At 46.5% G+C, this 20,114-nt stretch overlaps 1 protein-coding gene across 16 annotated transcripts in view; it reads right to left on the bottom strand.

The window, feature by feature from the left end:
• NCOR2 (nuclear receptor corepressor 2) overlaps positions 1-20,114 on the bottom strand; it is a 601,679-nt gene that overhangs the window by 70,125 nt on the left and 511,440 nt on the right. For all 16 annotated transcript variants that reach the window (XM_075322517.1, XM_075322568.1, XM_075322586.1 and 13 more), the window contains exons 30-31: positions 18,383-18,472; positions 11,883-12,163 (exon numbers count right to left, since the gene is read on the bottom strand). In XM_075322517.1, coding sequence (XP_075178632.1) covers positions 11,883-12,163; positions 18,383-18,472 — 371 coding nt within the window. The remainder of the gene's footprint in view (positions 1-11,882; positions 12,164-18,382; positions 18,473-20,114) is intronic.

Below are 20,114 nucleotides of genomic sequence, written 5' to 3'. Positions count from 1 at the left end.
CAAGAAGCTGCAAAAATACTAGTGCATGCCCTTATTATATCTATTATATCCCGCCTGGATTATTGCAACCTTCTGCTCTGCAGCCTCCCTTCAAACAGTCTTGCACCCCTACAATCTATTATAAACTATGCTGCCCGACTAATCCCCCTGTCCCCCCGCTACTCCCTGACCTCTCCTCTCTGCCAATCCCTTCACTGGCTTCCCATTGCCCAACGACTCTAGTTCAAAACCCTAACCATGACCTACAAAGCCATCCACAACCTATCTCCTCCCTACATCTGTGACCTACTCTCTCGGTACTTACCTGCACGTAACCTTCGATCCTCACAAGATCTCCTTCTCTACTCCCCTCTCATCTCCTCTTCCCACCATCGCATCCAAGATTTCTCGCGTGCCTCCCCCATACTCTGGAATGCTCTGCCACAACATATCAGACTCTCGCCTACCTTGATAAGCTTCAAAAGGAACCTCAAGATCCACCTCTTCCGACAAGATTACAACCTGCTATAACCCTCAGTCTGATACAGCGTCACACGACCAGCTCTACCCTCACCTACTGTATCCTCACCCATCTCTTGTAGACTGTAAGCACTCGCGGGCAGGGACCTCCATCCTCCTGTACCTGTCTGTGCCTTGTATTGTTTATGATTATTGTATTTGTTCCTATTTTGTATACCCCTTTCACATGTAAAGCGCCATGGAATAAATGGTGCTATAATAATAAAAAATAATAATATTATCCATCCAAAGTCTCCATGTATAGGGATATCTTAGTCTAAAAAAAAAAATGCTAAAACTGAACACAAGGAGGTCCCTCATACCAAAGGAAGTAAACAGAGAAACTCTTTGCACTGGCAGATTTACACATCACAGGAATAGCACCATCCATGGAAATAGGAGACACAGATGTATGAGCCAAAGTAGCTACTAAGCTATTAGTGGAATCCGGGCAATCTAGAAAGGCTGTAATTTTACATGAAGTAAACTTTTCCGGGATTTCGTGCAGGGCTGTATAGTTGTATATAAAGTGACATCAAGACTTCCATGTCAGCATCTGGCCGCTGTGTAGCTCCGAGTACACACTTTTATGGCCATCTGCCCAGTGACTTAAAACAACAAGAAATCAGCCTCAGGACTTCCACACTGCAGTGCCAACTAGGCGAAAGTGCGCAGCGATCCCTCACCCCATCAGTCAGCATGTGATTGCACAAAGCAGCTGTTAGACACTTCTAAGTGAGGATATTTCAGAAGATAAAACCCTCACAAGAAATATTATATATCTACTTAACCAGTTCATGACTAGGCCATTTTCTCCCCTTCCTGACCAGGCATATTTTGTAGGTTTTAGCGGCTCGGAAATCTTCCTCGTTTGGATACCCAAATAATATGTGCCTCTTTTTTCTGTGATACATGGGGCTTATTTTTTGTCATTTTTTCGATAATGTCTATTTAAATTTTAATGCTGTTTTTACAACTACAAAAAGACCGCTAAACAATTTTATATGGATTTGCTCTATCATTAGAAATTATTTGTATATATTGGACATATTCATTCAATGAGGTAGGTATTGGAAAAAGTGATTCATGCTGGTTGCATCTTTTTTTTAATTTTATTTATACATTCTTTCTATTTGGCTATTTTAATGTTTTGTTTTTTTTCCATTTATTGTGCACACTGTACCCCCATGAGGTCCTAAAAGGGCTTTGGGGGGGAACATTATAATATTAATACATTCTTTTTATTGAGTATTTTCCCTGTAACTGGAGCTGGTAAATTAAGGAGAATTTCGGCCTGCAGGGCTGATTAAATCTCCTATTGCCCTGCAGCTCCTTTTCTCTCCCTACATCTCAGGAATCACATGACCACAAGGTCGGGTCTACCGTGCTTCCTAATCTGTAGACACAAGCACTGGTTCAGCGCTGCTGTATGCGGAGATCAAAAAGGTAAATATGGCAATAAACATGCCATAAATATGGAAGTCTGGCTGTGTCTGACAGTCAGCTCCCCTACCTCACAGCTTCACAATCTCATTCAAGCTGCTTACTCTGCATTGATGTTTTAAGAACACAAAGTATACCCACAAAATATTTCTATAGAAGTCCCTGAACATCTCCGTTTCCTTTGGTGGCTACAAAGTATGTCTAGAAACTGTGGTTAAAGAGGTTGTCCAAGACTAAACAATTCATGACCTATCCTTGGAATGGGTCATCAATATGAGATCAGTGAGATCCGACACCCAGCAGCCTTTTAGCTGAAAACTGCTGATACAAATAAGTCATCAGTTGTTTAGTCCCCAGCAAACCTTTTAATAGCAACAAAGGAAGAGGAGTTCCTCCATACAAGCTAATCTGGCAATATCTGTACAGAAAAGCCTTTACTTAAGAGCACAAATTCCTAGGTTTGCATGCTCAGGGACCCTCACTGCTCACACACTTGGCAATCCTGAATTGAATAACTTGAATATTTATTATGTAGTCAAAATGTAACGTTTCGGTCATTAAGGCTGGGGCCACACGGGGACTACTGCGATCCCCTTGCATGAGACTCGGCTCGTGCTGGCAGTACAGCAGAGCCGAGTGTCATGCTTGTGTCCTTGCAACTGAGGTCCGTTCGTGCGAGCAGACCTCAGCTGCGGGGGGCGGGCCGGCACTCAGGAGGGGAGGGAGGGATTTCTCCCCCTCTCTCCTGCGTAGCCGGCTATAGCCATTCTCGCACTGCACTGGCAGTACACCGGTGTACCGCGAGTGCAGTGCGATTTTTCTCTCGCCCCATTCACTTGAATGGGTGCGAGAGAAAGAGTCTCGGATTACAATCGCAGCATGCTGCGATTGTTTTCTCGGTCCGATTAGGGCTGAGAAAATAATCGCTCATGTGTGCTGTCACACAGGCTAGAATTGGTCCGAGGGGAATGCGATGTTTTATCGCACTCCACTCGCACCGATTTTCTCGCCGTGTGGCTTAGGCCTGACTCAGAGCTTCTTCAGACCTCAGCTAAATATTGCATTTCCCACAGGAACTCACCAATACCATGCGCCATATATGCCAGGCCCAACTATATACCTGGTGTCGCTGAACCTTTATTTATACTCAGTTGGGGTTTGATGAAGGTCTGAGTTAAAAACCCGAAACATATTTTGACTACATAATATTCAAGTTATTTAAATTCAGAAGTGCCAGATTATTGTTTATAGATTACTGGGAGTGCTTACCCTTCCGAGAACCCATACAAGAAGGGAATTTTGTTTACTTACCGTAAATTCCTTTTCTTCTAGCTCCTATTGGGAGACCCAGACAATTGGGTGTATAGCTTCTGCCTCCGGAGGCCACACAAAGTATTACGCTTAAAAGTGTAAACCCCTCCCCTCTGCCTATACACCCCCCCGTGCATCACGGGCTCCTCAGTTTTGGTGCAAAAGCAGGAAGGAGGAAACTTATAAATTGGTCTAAGGTAAATTCAATCCGAAGGATGTTCGGAGAACTGAAAACGACGAACCCAGAACAATTCAACATGAACAACACGTGTACACAAAAGAACAACAGCCCGAAGGGAACAGGGGCGGGTGCTGGGTCTCCCAATAGGAGCTAGAAGAAAAGGAATTTACGGTAAGTAAACAAAATTCCCTTCTTCTTTGTCGCTCCATTGGGAGACCCAGACAATTGGGACGTCCAAAAGCAGTCCCTGGGTGGGTAAAGAATACCTCGGTAATAGAGCCGTAAAACGGCCCCTTCCTACAGGTGGGCAACCGCCGCCTGAAGGACTCGCCTACCTAGGCTGGCATCTGCCGAAGCGTAGGTATGCACTTGATAGTGTTTCGTGAAAGTGTGCAGACTCGACCAGGTAGCCGCCTGACACACCTGCTGAGCCGTAGCCTAGCCCAGAAGAACGGTAGGCTTCAAGAATTGGTTCCTTGATCCACCGAGCCAAGGTTGACTTGGGAGCCTGCGACCCTTTACGCTGGCCAGCGACAAGGACAAAGAGCGCATCCGAGCGGCGCAGGGGCGCCGTACGAGAAATGTAGAGCCTGAGTGCTCTCACCAGATCTAACAAGTGCAAATCCTTTTCACATTGGTGAACTGGATGAGGGCAAAAAGAAGGTAAGGAGATATCCTGATTGAGATGAAAAGGGGATACCACCTTAGGGAGAAATTCCGGAACCGGACGCAGAACCACCTTATCCTGGTGAAACACCAGGAAGGGGGCTTTGCATGACAGAGCAGCTAGCTCAGACACTCTCCGAAGTGATGTGACTGCCACTAGAAAGACCACCTTCTGCGAAAGGCGTGAAAGAGAAATATCTCTCATTGGCTCGAAAGGTGGTTTCTGAAGAGCCGTTAGCACCCTGTTCAGATCCCAGGGTTCTAGCGGACACTTGTAAGGGGGGACTATGTGGCAAACCCCCTGCAGGAACGTGCGTACCTGCGGAAGCCTGGCTAGACGCTTTTGAAAAAACACAGAGAGCGCCGAGACTTGTCCCTTAAGAGAGCCGAGAGACAAACCCTTTTCCATTCCGGATTGAAGGAAGGACAGAAAAGTGGGCAAGGCAAATGGCCAGGGAGTAAAACCCTGATCAGAGCACCAGGATAAGAAGATCCTCCACGTCCTGTGGTAGATATTGGCGGACGTTGGTTTCCTGGCCTGTCTCATAGTGGCAATGACCTCTTGAGATAACCCTGAAGACGCTAGGATCCAGGACTCAATCGCCACACAGTCAGGTTGAGGGCCGCAGAATTCAGATGGAAAAATGGCCCTTGAGACAGTAAGTCTGGTCGGTCTGGTAGTGCCCACGGTTGACCCACCGTGAGATGCCACAGATCCGGGTACCACGACCTCCTCGGCCAGTCTGGGGCGATGAGGATGGCGCGGCGGCAGTCGGACCTGATCTTGCGTAACACTCTGGGCAGCAGTGCCAGAGGAGGAAATACATAAGGCAGTCGAAACTGCGACCAATCCTGAACTAATGCGTCTGCCGCCAGAGCTGTGTGATCTTGAGACCGTGCCATGAATGCCGGGACCTTGTTGTTGTGCCGGGACGCCATTAGGTCGACGTCCGGCTTCCCCCAGCGGCAACAGATCTCTTGAAACACGTCCGGGTGAAGAGACCATTCCCCTGCGTCCATGCCCTGGCGACTGAGAAAGTCTGCTTCCCAGTTTTCTACGCCCGGGATGTGAACTGCGGAGATGGTGGAGGCTGTGGCTTCCACCCACAGCAGAATCCGCTGAACTTCCTGGAAGGCTTGCCGACTGCGTGTGCCGCCTTGGTGGTTGATGTATGCCACTGCCGTGGCGTTGTCCGACTGAATTCGGATCTGCCTGCCTTCCAGCCACGGCTGGAACGCCTTTAGGGCTAGATACACTGCCCTTATCTCCAGAACATTGATCTGAAGGGAGGACTCTGGCTGAGTCCAGGTACCCTGAGCCCTGTGGTGGAGGAAGACCGCTCCCCACCCTGACAGACTCGCGTCCGTCGTGACCACAGCCCAGGATGGGGGCAGGAATGATTTCCCCTTCGACAAAGAAGTGGGAAGAAGCCACCACTGAAGGGAGGCCTTGGCCGCACGAGAAAGGGAGACGTTCTTGTCGAGGGACGTCGACTTCCTGTCCCATTTGCGGAGAATGTCCCATTGAAGTGGACGCAGATGAAACTGCGCAAATGGAACTGCCTCCATTGCTGCCACCATCTTCCCTAGGAAGTGCATGAGGCGCCTCAAGGAGTGCGACTGGGCTCGAAGGAGAGATTGCACCCCTGTCCGTAGTGAACGCTGTTTGTCCAGCGGAAGTTTCACTATCGCTGAGAGAGTATGAAACTCCATCCCGAGATATGTCAGCGATTGGGTCGGTGTCAATTTTGACTTTGGGAAATTGATGATCCACCCGAATCTCTGGAGAGTCTCCAGAGCAATGTTCAGGCTGTGTTGGCATGCCACCCGAGAGGGGGCCTTGACAAGGAGATCGTCTAAGTAAGGGATCACCGAGTGTCCCTGAGAGTGTAGGACTGCTACCACTGTTGCCATGACCTTGGTGAAGACCCCTGGGGCTGTCGCCAGGCCGAAAGGCAGTGCCACGAACTGAAGGTGTTCGTCCCCGATGGCGAAACGCAGGAAGCGCTGATGCTCTGGTGCAATCGGAACGTGGAGATAAGCATCCCTGATGTCGATTGATGCTAGGAAGTCTCCTTGGGACATCGAGGCGATGACGGAGCGGAGAGATTCCATCCGGAACCGCCTGGTTTTCACGTGTCTGTTGAGCAGTTTGAGGTCCAGAACGGGACGGAAAGATCCGTCCTTTTTTGGCACCACAAACAAGTTGGAGTAAAAACCGTGACCCCATTGCTGAAGGGGAACAGGGATCACCACTCCTTCTGCCTTCAGAGTGCTCACCGCCTGAAGAAGAGCATCGGCTCACTCGGGGGGCGGAGATGTTCTGAAGAAACGAGTCGGGGGACGAGAGCTGAACTCTATCCTGTAACCGTGAGACAGAATGTCTCTCACCCATCGGTCTTGGACATGTGGCAACCAGGCGTCGCAAAAGCGGGAGAGCCTGCCACCGACCGAGGATGCGGTTTGGGGAGGCCGAAAGTCATGAGGAGGCCGCTTTGGGAGCGGTTCCTCCGGCGGTCTTTTTAGGACGTGACTTAGACCGCCATGAATCAGAGTTCCTCTGACCCTTCTGTGGCCTGTTGGACGAGGAGAATTGAGACCTGGCTGAGGGCCGAAAGGACCGAAACCTCGATTGTACCTTCCGTTGTTGAGGTCTGTTTGGTTTGGACTGGGGTAAGGACGAGTCCTTTCCCTTGGATTGTTTAATGATTTCATCCAATTGCTCGCCAAACAGGCGGTCGCCAGAAAATGGCAAACCGGTTAAGAACTTTTTGGAAGCAGAGTCTGCCTTCCATTCACGTAGCCACATGGCCCTGCGGACTGCCACCGAATTGGCGGATGCTACCGCCGTACGGCTCGCAGAGTCCAGGACAGCATTCATGGCGTAGGACGCAAACGCCGACACCTGAGAGGTTAAGGACACAACCTGCGGAGTAGAGGCACGTGTGACTGCATTAATCTCAGACTGACAAGCTGAGATAGCGTGGAGTGCCCATACGGCTGCGAATGCCGGAGCAAAGGACGCGCCGATAGCGTCATAGATGGATTTCATCAGGAGCTCTATCTGCCTGTCAGTGGCATCCTTGAGTGATGCACCATCTGCCACTGCAACTATGGATCTAGCCACCAGTCTAGAGACTGGAGGATCCACCTTGGGACACTGAGCCCAACCCTTGACTACGTCAGGGGGGAAGGGATAACGTGTGTCATTAAGGCGCTTAGTAAAGCGCTTATCTGGAAAAGCTCGGTGTTTCTGGACTGTATCTCTGAAGTCGGAGTGATCAAGAAACGCACTCCGTGTACGTTTGGGAAACCTAAAATGGAATTTCTCCTGCTGAGAAGCTGACTCCTCAATCGGAGGAGCTGGAGGAGAAAGATCCAACACCTGATTGATGGACGCTATAAGGTCGTTTACTATGGCGTCCCCTTCAGGTGTATCAAGGTTGAGAGCGGCGTCAGGATCAGAGCCCTGATCTGCCACCTCCGCTTCATCCTCCAGAGAGTCCTCATGCTGAGACCCTGAACAGTGTGAAGAAGTCGAGGGAAGCTCCCAGCGAGCCCACTTAGCCGGTCTGGGACTGCGGTCCGTGTCGGAGTCCTCACCGTGGGACCTATGAGTCGCCCCAGGAGCACTTTGCTGCTCCAACCGAGGGGGGCCTGGGGTCAATGATTCAACAGTGCCCGGGGCCTGTGTTACCGGTCTGGACTGCAAAGCTTCTAGTATCTTAGCAGACCATTTATCCATAGACTCAGAAAGTTTGTCAGCGAATACTGCAAACTCTGTCCCTGTCACCTGGACAGTGGCAGCAGGTGGTTCCACCTGGGCCGAGGGTCCCACCAGTGGCAGAGGCTCCGGCTGAGTGAGTGTCACAGGGGCCGAGCATTGCACACAATGAGGGTAGGTGGAACCTGCAGGTAGCATAGCTGCACATGAGGTACAGGTTGCAAAGTAAGCCTGTGCCTTGGCACCCTTGCTTTTTGCGGACGACATGCTGTTGTCTCCTCTTAGAGCAATCAGAGAGGGTATATAGCCAAAAGCAAATAGTGCGGCCGTACAGAGTAAATGTATACAATATAAGCATATAAATATACACTTCGGCACCCAGGGGGGCTAGCACCTAGTAACAGGTGCGGCTTACCGACCGCCCTCAGCGGTTGTGTGACCACCAGATTCCCTGCCTGGGCCTCCCAGAGCTGTGGAGCTCGGTGTTGTCTCCCCTCTGAAGTTCTCCAGCGTCAGAAGTGCTGATAGGAATGGCTGCCAGCGTTCTGAGAGGAGGAGGGAGCCGTGGGCGTGCCTCAGAAAGTGCGGGAATCTGGTGCCCCACGGTGCTCAGTGAGGGGGGAGGAGGATACTAAGAATGCTCCAGCCCTCAGAGCTGACGTCCAGTGCAGCGTCCCGCCCTTACCCCTGACTGGCAGGCCTGGGGGCGGGAGTATGCGGTACTATGCCGCAAAAGCCGGGGAGTAAAGTTATAAGCGCGGCCGGCAAACAAGCGCGGTCAGCGCGGTAGTCCCGGCGCACAAACACACCCAGCAGCTGCTGCAGCGTCCATTACACAGGCGCTCTATGCGCCGTCCCCAAGGGGACACAGAGTACCTCAGAGGAGCAGGGCCTGTCCCTGACGATACCCGGTCTCCTGTCCAGCAGATTCCCCCAGGGGCTGCGGAGGGAGCACGGTCCCAGTGCCTGGTGACCGGTTAGGATCCCACTTCACCCAGAGCCCCTAAGGGATGGGGAAGGAAAACAGCATGTGGCTCCTGCCTATGTACCCGCAATGGGTACCTCAACCTTAACAGCACCGCCGACCAGAGTGGGGTGAGAAGGGAGCATGCCGGGGGCCCTGTTATGGGCCCTCTTTTCTTCCATCCGATATAGTCAGCAGCTGCTGCTGACTAAATTGTGGAGCTTGCGTGCATGTGTGCCTCCTTCAACACAAAGCATAAAAACTGAGGAGCCCGTGATGCACGGGGGGGTGTATAGGCAGAGGGGAGGGGTTTACACTTTTAAGTGTAATACTTTGTGTGGCCTCCGGAGGCAGAAGCTATACACCCAATTGTCTGGGTCTCCCAATGGAGCGACAAAGAAATTAACTATTGATGGAGTGATGTATACAAATACAACACTGCTAACACACAGATATGGTATTGTAAATGTGCCAAACTATATGAAAAAGGGAGTGTTGCATAACAAATTATATAACCCTTTAAAAATTTAGTTTTATTAATACTTATTAAAATCCACAACCTTTGTGCAAATTACTTAAGAGGAAAAAATAAAGGGAGGAAGGTAAGATACTCACCCTTTACAATAACCCTGCCTCCTGTCCACTACCTACCGCGGGGGTCGGCACCCTGATAACTGCGAAAATGGCGCCCCCACTCGGCGGTGGCTGACCCTGTGATATCCCTAAATGGACCCTCAATAAGATGGTGAAAAATAGATAAAGTCAAGGGTCATAAACAGGGTACACTCATGCTCAGTGGACAGATGGACTGGAACAAACACACATGAACACCAAGTTCAGACTAACTTCAGACGTTACTGGTGATTCTGGGGTGATAATAGAGACCAAAAATTGTATCCGATACAATGGATATATAGTCCTAAACGACCCCAAGAACCACGAATATCAATAGCAAATTCGTACATTAGATACCCAAAATTACTCCTTGGTATGCATATTAAAAGGGCATGAAAAAGTGCATAGTGCAATAAAGTGTGCAGAATTATGAACAAAACCTGGCCTCCGGTGCTAACTAATACAGACAGCCGGTTCGTTCATATACAAAATGAAGTGTCAACGCATACCAAGTGCAATTGCATAAATCAACCAGTTATGATCATTCAGGTTAGTCAAAAAATCAATCAAACACTTATCGTGTGGGGAGGGTTCATGTGCGTGTCCCAGAATTGCCCCAGTTTCGCCTCGGGAGGGTTCATGTGCGTGTCCCAGAATTGCCCCAGTTTCGCCTCAACGCGTTTCTCCAGACACGGATCATCAGGAGGCTTGATATAAGGCTTGCCAATCGATTTCAGGACAGCATAATGTCAGGATAAGGGGGGAGAACTGATGCACTAGGATCTCCTCTTGAACCTAGCCGGTAATGGGCCGCCCCCATCTCCAGCCAATCAGCCCACCCCCTTACCTCACGCCCAGGCACACCCCCATCCACGGCAAGCCATGCCCTCAAAATATGTTGCTGTAATAAGAACCCTCACCAAATATTATAATCTCTTCCCTAATACATTAGGGCAAATGTTAACCACATCGATAAATTACATTCTGTGTCCCGTTCACGTGATCCATACTCCGGGATCACATGTGTTGACTAGGTACATCTGGGGACGCCCCCTGATGCGCTCCATAGTGTGACGCCGCTTGCGTTCCACGGTCGGGTCGCGAGGCGGAACCGGAAGCGGCGTCAGGGAGCGATAACCGGAAGTGACGTCACACGGGTGCATACGGCCGAATGAATGGGCGGGGATCAGCATTGAAAATGCCCTACGACGTCGCCCCTAAATTATCAGTAAGGAGGCGGGGGATAGATATATTACCCCCAGAACCTAACGAGCATCCACATAACCTTAAAACATAAGTCATATATGGCCCTGTTCCAGTTTGGGGACACCCTGTATGGCCCAGAAAAACCTCTCATACATGCACATTTGGGTTATATTTATAACAACCCAAATCTCTCATTGGTGGCCATACGATATATAAATCAGACCACTGACCACCAACATAGTGATATGACTACACCGAGAGAGTACTATTAGGAAGGAAGGGATGGCAAAGGGTAGAGTAACAGGCAGACAGGATTGGGGCGCGCACTTAAGACAGGAGAGGGAGAAGGGGGGCAGAGGGGCAAAGGGATGAAGCACCCACCCCAGCATCAATCCGAATCTAATCCACATACGAAACTACGTACGATATATCAATATAACCTCCCTATTACGGGATTCAGGCCAGCAAACCCCAGGGAACCATAGAATCAGCCCCGGGAATCAGAGAAAGCAGGCATAAGAGATCTGCTCATTTAGACCTCCAGGTTGTACAGACTCCATTCTAAAGATCCACTCACATTCTTTTCTTAACAGAGTCTTATCGTGATCACCACCTCTGGGATTGTTCTTCACCACCTCCAAGGTTTCAGGTATTCTTGGGGTCGTTTAGGACTATATATCCATTGTATCGGATACAATTTTTGGTCTCTATTATCACCCCAGAATCACCAGTAACGTCTGAAGTTAGTCTGAACTTGGTGTTCATGTGTGTTTGTTCCAGTCCATCTGTCCACTGAGCATGAGTGTACCCTGTTTATGACCCTTGACTTTATTTTTCACCATCTTATTGAGGGTCCATTTAGGGATATCACAGGGTCAGCCACCGCCGAGTGGGGGCGCCATTTTCGCAGTTATCAGGGTGCCGACCACCGCGGTAGGTAGTGGACAGGAGGGAGGGTTATTGTAAAGGGTGAGCATCTTACCTTCCTCCCTTTATTTTTTCCTCTTAAGTAATTTGCACAAAGGTTGTGGATTTTAATAAGTATTAATAAAACTAAATTTTTAAAGGGTTATATAATTTGTAATGTAAATGTGCCACCTGATTACAAATCAAGCATTCCCTTCAGGCTGGTATCTCCTTGTAGGAGCAATTGCTCATTACACACACACATATATATATATATATATATATATATATATATATAATGATTTGGTTAACAGCAACAGCCAACAGGAGAAAAAAATAAAGACAAGTGTCAGTAGACCAGTACATACCTGTGTAATTGATCCTTCCTTATGAGGTCGAGGGGTAACTTGAATTTCAGCGCCATGTCTCATTTCTTCCCTGGGAATCTCATGAACAGATCTACCAATTTCCTTCACTGTAGCCACCACTTCATCATGTGTCTTTAGTTTCAGTGGGCCTGTAAGACCCTCATGAGTTCGGACTTTGTAGGCATCGGATAGGCTTCGTGGTGGAGTGCTTTCTCTCTTGAGCTGCTTGGCTTCTCTTCGGAGGTAGTCTTCTTGAGCCTCAATGTAGGCGCGTGGGATCCCTGGACAGAGGGTACGAAATGTTACAAAAGGCATTCACAGTGTTTTTAGATTTAGGATACACACAAATGTATTAAGTCACACAAAACAATCCTATTGTTTGTGTTATTCTTGTGGTGTACATTTTATTCTGAAACACTGCGGCATATTAGATAAAACCTACTTTGAGAAGCTAGCCAGGAACAATGGGCCTAGGAGGATTAGTCCACGCTGGTCCAGGCAACTTCTCCCCGCATCCCTCCTGTAGGCTGACAAGTCTCTCCATATACACATACATGGACAGAGACCAGGCAGTATTGAGGATCGGGGAAAGAAGAAGCCATCGAGGACCTGTCTCAGACGAGTTAACTGAGACACAGTTCCTGGCCAGTTTTTCTAAAATAATGGAGCATTTTAGAGTAAAAAATACATGGATGCAACAATGCATCTACTTTTATGTTAATGCTGCCGTGGAACCAATCCTGAAAGTCATGATGGGTTCTCTAAGGCTTTTTTACATTCAGTTTTTTTTGGGGGTGTTTAAAAACTCAACTTGTGGAAAAAAAAGAAAACAAAAAAGTGCTGCAAGCTGGGCTATTTTGTCGGGCAAAGGGAAGGACATATTGATGGAAAAGAAACTATAGTCAAAGTCAATGAAATCCGTTGGGCGCACTGGTGTCCATCATGAGACAGGTCAAGCACTGCCATCATTTTCATTGTTCTGCTCCTCTGGTGTAGATAGAAACAGAGCCTTATCAGCTAACATTCATTAGAAAAAAGCTATTAACCCCTTCACGACCCATGATGGATCTTTCAGTCATGGATCGTGTGAGGTTAATCCCCGCCCCCTGCCGTGGGCAGGTTGCGACGATCCGCGCACATATCAGCTGTTTTCAACACCTGCTATGTGTGCCTGCATGTTACAAGAGGAATCGCTTCCACCTGCGACATTTAACCCCTTACATCTCGCTGCCAAAGTCTGGCAGCGAGATGTATATGCGTGCGGCCATTATTTTCACTTACCGCCACCCCCAACGGAAGTCACGTGCATGATCACGTGACTTTCGGTGGTTGCCATGGTAGAACAGGGTCATGTGATGACGCATGTAGCTATCATGAGCCACTTTCGGTTTCACTCGGCCCGAAGCCGAATGAATCAGGAAGTGAGGATATCTGCTGTTTACAGCTGTGTAGCTGTGATCAGCAGATAGTGCAGAGCGATCAGATTGCTGATCGCTATAGCCCCCTAGGGGGACTAGTAAAATAAAAAAGTAAAAAAAAAGTTTAACAAAAAAAAAAAAAACTACAAGTTCAAATCACCCCCCCTTTAACCCCATTGAAAATTAAAGGGTTAAAATAATAAAAAAATATACACATATTTGGTATTGCCGCGTTCAGAAATGCCCGATCTATCAAAATATAAAATAAATTAATCTCATTGGTAAATGACCTAGCGGCAAAAAAATTCCAAACGACAAAATTACGTTTTTTGGTTGTCGCAAGTTTTACGCAAAAATGGTGATCAGGCGATCAAAACGTAGCATCTGCGCAAAAATGGTACCATTAAAAATGTCAGCTCGAGACACAAACAAATAAGCAGTCACTGAGCCATAGCTCCCAAAAAATGAGAACGCTACGGGTTTCGGAAAAAGGCACAAAAACGTACGCCACTTTTAGTGGACAAGCTTGTGAATTTTTTTTTAACCCCTTAACTACAAGTAAACCTATACATGTTTGGTGTCTACAAACTCGCACAAACCTCAGGCATCACAATGACACATCATATATTGAACACTGTGAATAAAACATCCCAAAAACTATTGTGCGATCACACTTTTTTTTGCAGTTTTTCCACACTTGGAGTTTGTTTGCTGTTTTCCAGTACACCATATGGTAAAACTTATGGTTTCATTTAAAAGTACAACTTGTCCCGCAAAAAACAAGCCCTCATATGGCAAGATTGACAGAAAAATAAAAAACAAGAACGCAAAAACGGAAAGCGCCCGGGGCCTGAAGGGGTTAATATTAGGAAAAAAATGTGTTTACTCTGCAGATTAATTTCTCCAGTGCCTAACATTTATCTTAAAATATCACTAAAAAAAATACAGTTTTTGTTTACTTTAACCAAATGCAAAAACATGATATAAAAGCGAGGCAGCAAATAGCCAACACTCAGGGCTATGTCCTCACTTGGAGCATGTGTGATTTGTATATGCAAAACTGACCTCAGATGAACTGAACCCTTTTGGTATTATTCAAGTGTCCGGGGTGAAGTGTTAGGCCCTGTGCGTACTGGAAAACGGAATTTTCTTAAGAAAATTCCGCAGGGCCTAAAAGATTACCGCACCAGCGGTAAAAAAAATGCGGCAAACCGCACCTGAAAACCACATGCGGTTTGCTACGGCTTTACCGCAGTATTGTTCGCGGTTTTGCCGCGTGCGGGTTGGTACATGTGTTTTAATGCATTCAATGCAATAAAGCACATTGAAGAAAACAATAAAAAAATAAATAAATTTCTGAGATAGAATGTAGATAGATAAATAAATAAATAAATAGACAGATAGAAGAATAGATAGGGGGATAGGTAGAGGGATAGATAGATAGATAGAGTCCCTGTGCGCACACACTGCATTTCTCACGGTCGGTATTGTGCTCACATTACTGGCCGTGGGAAATGACCGGTAATTACCTCTGCTGTCTCGTTGCGAGGCTGCATTCTGTAGTGTCAGTCGCGGCTGGATGCAAGCATCGCAGGACGTGGATTATGCCGGACCTCTGTGGATTACGTCGGGGCTGTGTTTTTCGGGGGGGTTAATAAAGGGGTGAAACAGGGGCTTTTGTGTGTTTTATTTAAAAATAAAGGATTTTTCGGTGTGTGTGTTTTTTCACTTCACTTACGGGTTGATCATGTCAGTTGTCACATAGACGCTGCCATGATCAAGCCTGGACTTAGTGGCGGCGATCCGCCACCATTAACTCCTTATATTACCCTAATTGTCACCTCATCACGGCAACAGGAAGAGCTGGGGACACTCCGGGACTGCCGCATAATGGATGCGACAGTCCGGGGCAGCTGCGGGCTGATATTCTTGGCTGCGGGAGGGGGGGGCATTAACCCTGCCCCTCGCCCTCTCCAGCCTGAGAATACCGGGCCGCCGCTGTGTGCTTACCTCGGCTGGACGGTAAAAATACGGTGGAGCCCACGTGTTTTTTTTTCTATATGTCCGTTTGATTTATGTGTATTTTATATGTCTTTGTGTGAGTGCGATGTGTGTGTATTCTATGTCTGTGATGTGTGTGTGTGTGTGTGTGTGTGTGTGTGTTTACTCTCTGCTCCGCTTCCTCTTCCTGTCATAATGACATCACTTCCCTGCAAACCGCAGGCAGCGATGAACATTACCGCAGGTAAACCGCGAAATACCGGAGGGAATAACGCAGGAAAACGCAATGAATCGCACAGAATTTGCTGCCAGCATTATTCCCTGCGGGATTTCACGATTACATGGCAGTCAATGGAGTGAAATGCCACAGCGACGTGCGGAAAAGAAGTGACATGCAATTGGTTTCGCTGCGGGAATCCCGCAGCAAAACATGCAGCTGTCAAAATCCGCCTAGTGCGCAAAGGTTTTGCTGGTGAATCACTGCAGAGATGTTATGAACATAACATGGAGTGAAACATGCAGCAAAATCGCAGGAAATCTGCGGGAAAAACCGGCAAGTGCGCACAGGGCCTTACAAAGTATTTAGCGGTAAGAATCTACCCAGCTCATGTACGTCCACGGAACAAAAACTCCACGTAACTGAGCAGTGTTCCTATAAAAGTTACTGTAATTATTTTAACATATTTCTGAAAAACATTTCAAGTACAAGCCCTTTTCCTATGGTACTGATTGTGGACACCGTGATGAGTATTAAGAAGTGGAACCCATTATTATTACATTTAAAAACCATACAATAATCCCAGACAAAACTAATGCTACATAGAATATGACAAAGGACAAAATTAGGCCAACCCATGTTTTAGGAGTTTTCTAGAAGTACAATATATACGATACACAGTACTATGCAACAATTTTAGGCAGGTGTGTAAAAAAAAAAAATACTGCAAAGAATGCTTTCAAAAATAGAAGTTTTAAGAGTTTACTTTTAGCAAGTAACAAGATGCAATGTGAGTGAACAAATGAGAAATCTAAAATCAAACATTGGTGTACCCACTATTTGCATCAAAAGAGCATCAATTCTTTTTGGAACTCTTGAACAAACTCAGGGATTTTGTAGGATACAGTCAGGTGTATGAGTAACCAGTTATATCAAGCAGGTGATAATGGTCAACATTTTCATATGTAGAAATCGGAAAATGTCCAGCAATGCCATCAGCACAGAACCGACAGCAACTAGAGTACCAGCTACACCCATCTACTTTGTCTGAACAGCAGTGTTCTTCATGGAAAAATTGTTGCCAAAATTCATACCTTCGACATGAAAATTAGGCCAAGCTACTAACTATGAAAAAAGCCATAAGAGCTGCAGTGCTGAAAATGGCAGCAAGTGTTCTGGACTGATGAGGCACAATGAAGAATTGTGATGGTTCCTTGCAAGTGTGGGGCTGCATTTCAGCAATGGAGTTGGGGATTTGGTCAGAATTAATAGTGTCCTTAAGGGTGATAAATACAGGCAGATACATATCCATCATGCAATACCACCTGCTGGTATTTAATTGGCTCCAGATTTATTCTACAGCAGGACAAAACCCCAAACATATAGCCAATATCATTAAGAAATATCTTCAGCCTACAAAAGAAAAAGGAGTCCTGTAAGTGATGATGTGGCCCCCCACACCCACAGAGCCCTGATCTCAATGTTGTGTCTGTCTGGTATTACATGAAAAAAACTGAAGGTTTTGTATGAGCCTACATCTACAGAAGAACTGGGGTTAGTTCTCCAAAATGTTTGAATTAACCTCCATGCCAAGTTCCTTCAAAAACTGTGTGCACATGTACCGAGAGAACTGATGCTGTTCTGATGGCAAAAGGTGGTCACACCAAATATTACATTTATTTTGATCTCTTGGTTATTCATTCACTCTGTGCTTTCATTGATAAAAATTAACTAATTACCACCTTTACGTCTGCAAATTTTTTCTCCAGGGAGGAAGGAGATGAACTCTAGCGCCACATATTGGAAGTAGCAATCCAGAAGTCAAAAGTGACCCCTTTTTGTCATATGATTAGGATTTATGCCAGACCAGTCCTTCAATTTGCAGAGAATGTGTTTTGGGGTGATTGCCCCTCGTCAGTGCATGGTCTGAAATCTGATCTGGCTGTATGAGAAGCTAAGATGGTGTCTAAACGGAAAGCTTTCTCGTCACTACTGGATTGGTTTGTCAGTCTCCACAATGAGAAAACCTTTCCCCTTAGACCTCATCTTAGCTTCTCATACAGTCAGATCAGATCTCATACTTTGCACTGACAAGGGGGCAATCACATCAAAACACAGTGTCTGCAAATTGAAGTGCTGACCCGGCATAAATGCTACATATGACTAGGCTTGTTAAATTGTCACTTTTGACTTTTAGGATTGCTACTTCCAATAGATGGCACTAGAGTTTATCTCCTTCCTCCCTGAAGAAACAATTTGCATATTTCCCAGTCGAGCATTGCAGCTATAAGTCTCCTCACTACTGGCATGCTTGATTGCTTTGTAAGTCTACGCAAGGAGAAATGCTTTGCCTTTTGACCCCACTTTTACTTTTGAAAGCATTTTTTACAGCATTTTTCCCACACCTGACTAAAACATTTGTACAGTACTGTATATTGGCACACTATAATACGGTACTAAAAGTATAACTGTGCGACACCTCCTATTGAGTATTATGCACAGGTCCTATTCTTCCTAATTGTGTAAAAATGTTTTTCACAAATGGCAAGTCTTCACCTGTGTGCACGGAGAAAAAGCTACAAGAACAAGTACAACAGCAGCAGCATTGTACCCATAATTTTAAGGAACAGCATCCTCTGCATGGACAAGTGAAGTGAAGAAGTCAGGTACAAGGTCTGTATTAGTAATCTGATTATTCTTGCTTATTACAATTTAGAGACAAGACCCCGGACAATCCCTAACTGGCAGATGAGCACCAACTGTAAAATACTTGGAAATATAGGTTTCCTATCCCCCATGTAAGCTACAAGAATGTTTATAACAACACGAAATGTAAAGAGGAGAATCCGTATGGCAGAGTTTACCCTGTGTAATAGATCCTCGTATATGCGGTGGCGGTTCTTTCATGCTATGAGGACTGTGTCTGTCACCAGGAATTGTTCTTCCCATTAAACCTGCACAGAAGTAGAAAAATCAAACTATGCAATCTATGGTCATTGTGATGAATCAGCATAAAAAGCCTTTATGTGACTATAAATCTATACTGTACGTTATTCTACAAAAAAAAAGCTATTAAAAATGAGCTGTGCGATCGGGAGATCCGGCATAGACAATAGATCTAATTACAGCGTACGTGTATGCAATGGCAACGAGATACAGTTGTAAATTAATGCAAACATTCCCGAGTATCCACATATCTACCAAATTATCAACTGAAGGCTGGAATAGCTATATATATGTTCCAATATCCAAAAGTATGGGAGCTATCAAAGAGGAGATATGCCTCTGCTGCTTGCATTATTCTCCCTCCTGAATTTCTTATAAATTAATCTCATTAACATTTAATTAGTATTTAAGAATCCTGTTAAGAATGCAGAGCAGTGATCGCAGCGTCACACGGCTGAACTGTCAAAGTCAAGTGAGGATATAGATACTGCCTGCAGCAGAGACACCAAATTCCACAATACAAACTGCATATGTCATTAAATGGATTTTCACAATAAGTACACCAGCCTCAACAGATCTTAGAAACCTATGTTAGAATGGCAGTATTATCCAGATGTTAATATGAGCATTTTATGAGTGCAGCTATATAATGAAATACCTCCTGAGACACCTGCCTTAAATACTTGCCTGAAAGATGCATCTTGTACTGAGCAGTGTGAGATCTCAGCAGCGGGAGAGACACTGAGGATCTGTCAATCAGGCTCCATAAGCAGGTATTGAGTTAAGCACTCTTGAAGGATTATACAGCCGTTCTAACATGGATTTCCAGCCTCATCAGGTGAAAGGAAAGAAGGGAATTTTGTTTACTTACCGTAAATTCCTTTTCTTCTAGCTCCAATTGGGAGACCCAGACAGTGGGTGTATAGCTACTGCCCTCTGGAGGCCGCACAAAGAACTACACTTAAAAGTGTAAGGCCCCTCCCCTTCTGGCTATACACCCTCCCGTAGGAGTACAGATTCCTCAGTTTTAGTACCAAAGCAAGAAGGAGGAAAGCCAATAACAGTTTCAAAAACAAATTCAATCCGATAACACGATCGGAGAACTTAAGAAACAACATGAACAACATGTGCACCCGAAAAAACGAAACCCTAAGAACAAATAGGGCGGGTGCTGGGTCTCCCAATTGGAGCTAGAAGAAAAGGAATTTACGGTAAGTAAACAAAATTCCCTTCTTCTTTTTCGCTCCTAATTGGGAGACCCAGACAGTGGGACGTCCAAAAGCAGTCCCTGGGTGGGTAAAAAGATACCACATGAACGGGCTGTCAGACAGCCTCTTCCTACAGGTGGGCCACCGCCGCCTGAAGGACCTGTCTACCTAGGCTGGCATCTGCCGAAGCGTAGGTATGCACTTGATAGTGTTTGGTAAACGTGTGCAGACTCGACCAGGTAGCCGCCTGGCACACTTGCTGAGCCGTAGCCTGATGCCGTAATGCCCAGGACGCACCCACGGCTCTGGTAGAATGGGCCTTCAGTCCAGATGGAATCGGAAGCCCAGCAGAACGGTATGTGTGAAGAATTGGTTCCTTGATCCACCGCGCCAGGGTGGATTTGGAAGCTTGCGATCCCTTATGCTGACCAGCGACTAGGAC

The sequence above is a fragment of the Anomaloglossus baeobatrachus genome, chromosome 1 (genome assembly GCF_048569485.1).
Source record: "Anomaloglossus baeobatrachus isolate aAnoBae1 chromosome 1, aAnoBae1.hap1, whole genome shotgun sequence".
NCBI classification, from domain to species: domain Eukaryota; kingdom Metazoa; phylum Chordata; class Amphibia; order Anura; family Aromobatidae; genus Anomaloglossus; species Anomaloglossus baeobatrachus.
Note: the sequence above shows the minus strand (reverse complement) of the source record. Positions and strands in the feature narration are given on the sequence as shown.